This window comes from Indicator indicator, chromosome 1, assembly GCF_027791375.1.
Source record: "Indicator indicator isolate 239-I01 chromosome 1, UM_Iind_1.1, whole genome shotgun sequence".
Taxonomy (NCBI): domain Eukaryota; kingdom Metazoa; phylum Chordata; class Aves; order Piciformes; family Indicatoridae; genus Indicator; species Indicator indicator.
In genome coordinates this window covers 9,358,141-9,365,993 of record NC_072010.1, presented here as the reverse complement: position 1 = coordinate 9,365,993, position 7,853 = coordinate 9,358,141, and the positions used below count along the sequence as shown (strand labels likewise).

Below are 7,853 nucleotides of genomic sequence, written 5' to 3'. Positions count from 1 at the left end.
AACAGATGTTCTTTAGAATGAAGAAGATGAAAACAGCCTTGCTACACTCTTTCTCCTGTTTTCCAGTAGAGAAATTGTTTAATCCATAGGCATAAAACCAAGAATAGTATTACTAAACTTGACCAGAAACTTAAAAGATGTGTGTTATAAAATTAAAAAGGTGTTATGGGGATTGAATTTTTGTTCCTATATCACAAGCTCACTTCAATCATCTGAGCTCCCTTTGTATATATGCAGCTGAGCAGGCAGTTAGGTTATAAAAAGGCATTTAATTGTATATCCAGTTACTGAGGCAGAGCTGGCATTTGCCTAGATATATTTGTGCCCTGTACATCTGCCCATAATTTCTGGGAAGCTCAGAAAAATAACTATCCATGGTTTTAAACAACAGCACTCTTTCTGTTCAAATATTAACAAGTTAGCAAATAAACCAATAAAAACCTTTTTAAAGTGAATACATATTACATTAATTTGAAGTATAGGAATTTAATAACTGTGATATTATATAAAGATATCCTCTGTCACTCATCATTTGGACTGTTTGCAAATTATACAATACTGTCTTCACTGTCATGGAAAAAAACCTGAAAGACATAAGCAGTAGTGATACTCTGCAATTAGAAACTAATTAACCTGTATTGAGCTGCTGTTGTTCTTAAGTGGCAAAGGGTTGTAGTATTGATAAGGCAACTCTTCACAGATTGGAAAAACAACAAACAAAACCCTTCTTGGAGTGTTCTGCAATTGTTTGAACCTTATTTCATTATTAACACTTTCTATTACTAAAAATTAATATTACATTAACCCATTAATATTGCAATTAATATAACAAAATGGTTTATTTTCAATGTATTTTCTTTTAAAGGATTAGGATTTCATTTGAGAATACTCACTGAAACTACATCATGATTTCCTCTGAGCAAATGCTTTACAATTTGTAGATGTCTATGTAAAATAATAATTAAGCAAGGCTAACATTAAGCACTGAAGTGTTTTTAGATTTTCCTGTCTCATCTTTAGTATCAGGAAGATCACTGTGGCAATTTACTGAATGACCTATCTGTGAGGGGTAAATTCAAATTTAAAATACTGTTAGATTTTCAGCCTGCAAGAAATAGAGGTAAATTTCCTATAGCAAGGGCTTCTTACACTTTACAACATCTGAGCATTGTTAGAGTAATTGTTAATGAATTAGAAATGATTTATGGTTCTGAAATGTAAGGATATTTATTTTTTATTACTACTAAATAAAAAGATTTATGTCAATAAAACTGAGATCAGGCTCTGTCCCAGAACTTTGCAATTGTTTTGTCAATAATGCAACTGACCATGTGGTTCACTAAGTAGCTCAGCATCTTCCTAGATTTAGGAGTGTACTATCAATGGATTCACTGGCAGGTGTGGAACATAGGTGATACTTTAATCTGCCCCGGGATCAAGACCTGGACAAATTACCATTTAAGCACTATATTTAAACCCAGAAGCATCCTGCTCTAAATTCATTACTAGGTACAGAACATTTTCAACTTCCATTACTCACAAACTGAGATATGAATTTTTTGCTGATTCTTTTACTTCCTTTACTTTCTTTTTTCCTTCCATGTTTTTTTTTCTTCCCACTCTTTCATCAACACTGAAGCTGAGTAGAGGTTACATTGCAAATTATTGGCAAACACAGCAGATCAGATATTTTAGGCACTAACACATCTGTATAGTCTCTATGTTGACTTCTTTCTACCAGTAGAGTCTGTACAGCTGTCTACAGTACCAGGTTGTTGAATTTCTTATTAGTGATTTTTTATTTAAAGATATAAAAAGACAAAAAATAATTTCACTGCTCTGCTGGTTTAGAATTGTTGATACTCTGCTGAAGACTTCATCGTGTAAAACAAATACAAATATTAATACCAAAATCAATTTTCTTAGTCTTAAATTATTTTTTCATGTTGTGACTTACAAAGAAAAAACAGACTTATGAATTTGAAGAATTTTGTATTCCTTAGAATATTTAAAGAGCAGTTCTGTTTGTCAATAGCAGTTTCCCAGAGCTGTAACTGATAATATAATACAGCCTAAGGTACATTAGTGCAATACAGACATTTGTGATATAGAAAGTATCTGAAATAAAGGGAGCTGAAAACATTTCCCCAAATAATTTTTAACCAAGAGCACCAAAGAGAAAAACACTGCAGAAGTACAAGCCTAAGACTGTGAAACACTGGTGTATGATAAAGTTTTCCAGTTTGAAAATGATGGAAGCAGGTGTATATATGAGACAATGTTTTAGAGTCCCAATGTATTAGAGTGTGTTAAGAGCTGGAGGAACAGGTGCAATTTTAGAAAAACTGCAGATCTGCATTTATAACTAATTTCAACACTCTTTCTTCATTTTTGAAGGTTATGAGGATTGTAATTGCATGTGCAGCTCTGCATAGCTGGCCACTCAGAGATGATGATGACTCCTTAGAGAAGACACGCAAACTCCTGGTTAACCATCAACGTAGTGCTCCTTTTATCCAAAAGATTTGATACCTGCTTTTCAACAGCTCTCCAATTTTGTTCCATCATGTTGTCTCTACCAGCTTAAACAATTTCCTAAAATGGTCCTTTTGCTGTTCCTTGCAATCCTATTATTGAAAGAAGATGTCTGTGGGAACTTCAGGCTTTTGGTTTCAGCACAGGCCAATGAAAGAAGGGTGGTTGCACATATGCCTGGTGATATTATCATTGGAGCTCTATTCTCTGTCCATCACCAACCAACTGTTGACAAGGTTCATGAGAGGAAATGTGGAGAGGTGAGAGAGCAGTATGGAATTCAGAGAGTGGAGGCAATGCTACATACCCTTGACAGAATTAATTTGGACCCCACACTGTTGCCAAATATAACGCTGGGATGTGAAATAAGGGACTCCTGTTGGCATTCTGCTGTGGCTCTGGAGCAGAGCATTGAGTTTATAAGGGACTCTCTTATTTCATCAGAAGAAGAAGAAGGGATGGTGAAATGTGTGGATGGATCATCATCTTTCCACTCCAAGAAACCCATTGTTGGTGTCATCGGACCTGGTTCTAGTTCAGTTGCTATCCAGGTCCAGAACTTGTTGCAGCTTTTCAATATACCTCAGATTGCTTATTCTGCCACAAGCATGGACCTAAGTGACAAAACTTTGTTCAAGTATTTTATGAGAGTTGTGCCATCTGATGCACAGCAAGCACGGGCTATGGTGGACATTGTCAAGCGCTACAACTGGACCTATGTTTCTGCTGTACACACTGAAGGTAGGAGGTTGTTTTTTATTTTTTTCCATATAAGAATGAATTCAAACTACTTTGATAGATGATGATAATGTAATATTGTTGGGCTTTTTTGCCAGTCAGCTGTCAACAGTACAGGCTTTTATTTTACTTAATAGTAACTTCACATTTCCTATGGGAAATTGATAATGTCTGAAAATAATGTTTGAATTACAGGACTGTGTGTGCTCTAGGGCTACTTTTAGCTAAAAGTGCATAGTCTGAAGTCTCCTAGGTGATCTAAATTTAATTTAGTCAACATTTATTTTTCTTTATCTACCAATCAGTGTATTTATGTAGAATAATCATTTGGGCTATATTAGTATTAAGAAATATAATAAATAATATAATTAGTATTGAGAAAGTGTCTGGTCTTCCTGCTGCAGAAGAGAGCCAAATCACCATTTGAAACTGTAGCTGAGTCAGAATGTGTTCCTGTTTAACATGTGAGCCACAGAGGAATGAATTCTAGATAACAAGCAATTCTGACTAATATTTGAATGCAAGTTTTCCCAGCTTCTCAATACCAGAACTGTTTCCACCCATTTATAATGTTCCATGGAGTATTGCACCCATTTTCAGCTCTGCATCTGGACATCAGGTTTGGGAGTAAGCAAGGGAAGTCTCCTTGATTATTCTTTGTGATCCATCAGGTGCCCAGAACATCAGGACTGTGTGCCAAATTGCATTACTCTTGTTATTAATTTGAGTAGAGGTTAAGCTTTATACCCAGCATCCAGAAGAGTATATCATTAAAGGGAAATGCTATGGAAAAGCTTACCTGATTTCATTATTCCTTGTAGTGATAGAGTTGATTTGGTTCATCTTGCTGTGAATTTCCTGCTGCTTTAAGAGCAGGTTTCACCAGCCCCTGTTTAATGACACCACCATTTAATGAGCTTTTTGGAGTTAGAGTCTGTGATGAATTTTAGGTTCTCACTAGGTTTTCTCTGTACAAACAGCTAAATGCCGAATGGAAAGCCCAGAATGTGATCTGGGAATGAAAAATGTTATTAAGAGATTGACTAGTGGTGACGACATTGCTGAACAGCAGCAGATGCTGCTGGCTTTATTACAACCAATCAAAAGCAGATTGTCCTTCCCACACACTGAGTGTGCTTCTCTGGCAGGCTTTATACTATTCAAAGCCCTTTTTGGGGAGATGCTGGTCCAATGCTAGTATATAGAGAAGTTTTTCCTCTGACAGATATGTAAAGAGCTTGGTTTGCAGTATGGAAAAAAAATAAAATAGAACTTACATGTAGAGTATTGTAATCATGTTTCTATCATAATAATGAAAACTGGTAATGAACTGCAGCCTCTTTGGTATGGGAATGCATGAATACATTAGCAGTTCAATATAACAGTGTGTAAATCACTGTGTGTCACATCATCTAGTGAAGTTATACTGTGCCAGCTGATGCCTTTGTCATGCTTAGTGTGTAGCCTCCACTTCACAAATGTGTAAGAATAACATCCTGGTCAAAAATGATGTCACCGACACATTGCATTTTAGCACATTTATACCCTGAATACTTTTGATGTGTCATCTAATTTTTGCTATGAACAACTTTTACACCTCTGCTTGTTGAGAGGGGATGCTTATAGATTCAGTGTGAGAATCGTGGAGCTGATATCAAGGTCTGGTTCTGCACAGAGTGAGAATACTGACTTTTGCCACTTCCTGTGGACACTCTTGTTGGAACAGATGGTAACATATGGCATGTTAATCTTATGGCAGAGGAACTTGCACTGTAGATTGAGAAAAAGATAATAGAGACACAAGGGTTGAAGCTGAAGATAGTTGCTATAAGTAAGACAAAAATAATAAATTACAGAGGAGCTCAATATGAAGAAAAAATGATGAATGATATATCCAGTAAATGTCCTTACTTCTGCCAGTATTAGAGTGGACAAGATAAATGGTACATTGATAATATCTGAGGAATCATGTAAATCAGAGCACACACAGAAATGTAACTCTGGACTTCCGTGAGCGAACATTAAGCTTGGGTTCTGGGAAACTAGTGATCTTGTCATCTGTTTGCATAGTCTGGTCAGGATGATGAATATATTCCCTAGTTAAACAACATCACCCAAATGTTTTTAACAACAGAACAGATTACATTTATAATAGGATAGAAAAACATGAACCGGTCAAGGTATTTCTTTGAAACGTGACAATGTCTGATGTTCTGGGCACTTTCCACTGATTATGGTAGATACTATCCCCTCCAGTAACACCATAAACACCCCAGATGATAAAGAAAAAGAACTGAGTAAATAAGCAAAAAAGAGACTTCTTTTTGTTTTTAAATTATTTTTCATTTTAATATAGTGTCTGTCTGTTGGTAAACATTCATAATGCACCCCTCTCTTCAGTAGCTTACATTTGTAGGCCTTATTTTAAAATAGAAAAAAAATGTGTTGAATACCACTCTTTCCAATTTCTGTTGACTTAGGATCTTGCTCAGCCGTTATCTTTAGCTAATCTTCACGCACCTTTGGTTTCTGGGAAGGATTGCCTTTGAAAACTATTTATTTTGCAACTCTATACAGAGTGAAGAGGTGATCTGTGGTGGAAAAAAATAGAACTACACAGGCATACAACTGAAACAAAATAGGCCATATGGTGGAGGTGGGGAGGGATAAATTTCACTCCATTATGTAAAAGGTATGATTTAAATTTGAACACAGCCTTAAGAAAGAAAGCTCTTTGCTAATATTTTCTTTAGACAGTTCTGCAGGTAAACATTGGATCAAACTCATCCTCAAAGTCTTCTCTGTTTAATATCACTTTCCTCTATTTATTATAAGTGCATATAAAGACCTGGTTCATGTTCCTTTTCTTAGGATTCACCCAGGCAACCATAAAACCATATTCTTTTCCTGCAAATGAGAGTTATTTCACACATTTCCTTTCATATTTGTAACGTGTGCCTGGTTACAAGAATATTTCTGCCTACATCATTTGATGCTAAGTAAAGAGCAAAATAAAAATTAGTCATATTCTGTGAGAATAGGATTAAGAAATGAATGAAAGAGCTTCAATAAGTTGACCTTAAACTTGGTGCTTGGAACAAATTGTATTTATATAATATTATGGAGCTTTTACTTTCAGACTTTAGATATTTCTCCTTTAGATAAAAAAAAACAAACAAACAAAACTATACCATGGTAAGAAATATTATTTGTTTTCACAAAATAATAGGATTGAAAATTTGATTAATTTTATTTTAGGCATAGAAGATATTTTTTCATGCTTTAAGTGCCTAACACAAAAGCACCAGAAAAGGTCATTTCCAGCCCATGAAAATGTTTTCCATTGCAAAGAAAATGTATTTCTAAAAATTTCTTTCTGAAAATTTAATAATGTCCTGTCTAAAGACTGAAAAATGTTCTATTGCATTAAAGTTTAACTTTTGCCATTGGACAAAACAGTTGCTTGTTTTTTTTTTTTGGCTTTTTTTTCATTTTTGAAATTCTTTCTTTTCTTTTTTCCCCCCCCCTCTCTATTTTATTTAGACTTTTAAAGTGCTTAAAACATAAATTTTGAGATCAGGATGATCACAATTTTATATGACCTCTAACACAATAATCTTGTTGCAAAAATAAAAGAAAATATCTCATCTGAGAAAAAAAATGACAAATGGAAAAGCCAACTCCAGTCCTATCCTGTTGAGGGGTCTGCTCATATTTATTGAATGCTGACATCTGTAACAGAACTGTTTTTTAGGTTTTTTTAATGAATTTCAAATATTTATCCTAGCATCACAATTGTCAAAAGTGAGCAAATGCTATCATGCAACTGGGAATTCAACCAGGAATCAGGATTGGCACCAGTGCTGTTTCACATCTTTGACAGCAAGCTGTGTGGTCCAGCTGACACGCTGGAGGGAAGGGATGCCATCCAGAGGGACTTGAAAAGTCTTGACAGTTGGGTCCAAGCCAACTTCATGAAGTTAAACAAGGCTGAGTGCAAGGCTGCACACCTGGGTCAAGGAAATCCCACTGGACACCACTGGAAAGAGGATGACTTTGCATCTCTTACTAAAACCTGACTGCAGGCTCCTGATGATGTAGAGGTGTGCCATGCTGCTATTCAGAGTAGTATACATAAATTAATTTAATGTACATTAAAAAAATTATTAGGAAGGTTATTAAAAGAACAGTTGTCATCTACCTTGGCACTTGAATTTTGAGACAAACCTGTTTGTAAATCACAGCCTTGTTTTTAAACTAACACGATTTAGCTCATCATTCCAAACATGCAGCAAAGTTAAAATTTCCTCTAGAGGTTGTTTGGGTTTGTTTTGGTTTGTCTGGAAGTGTCTGACAGTATTTATGGATGGCCAGACACATGATCCAGGTGATATGTTTGGAAGCCTCCATATAAAATCAATTACATTGCCAAATTTCAGACAAACAACATCTGGGAAGTGTCTATTGCTCAAAATGCACTATGAATTAGACAAGTTGGAAAAATAATAACTGCCATGGCTGATAAACCAGCCCACTGACTAAATCCCATGGTCAAAATCCCACTTAACTCACAACAGTGG

At 35.4% G+C, this 7,853-nt stretch overlaps 1 protein-coding gene across 2 annotated transcripts in view; it reads left to right on the top strand.

Moving 5' to 3' along the window:
• Positions 1–2,600: 2,600 nt before the first annotated feature.
• Positions 2,601–7,853, top strand: part of GRM5 (glutamate metabotropic receptor 5) — a 271,646-nt gene continuing 266,393 nt past the window's right edge. For both annotated transcript variants that reach the window (XM_054399141.1, XM_054399133.1), the window contains exon 1: positions 2,601–3,276. In XM_054399141.1, the coding sequence (XP_054255116.1) occupies positions 2,601–3,276 (676 nt within the window). The remainder of the gene's footprint in view (positions 3,277–7,853) is intronic.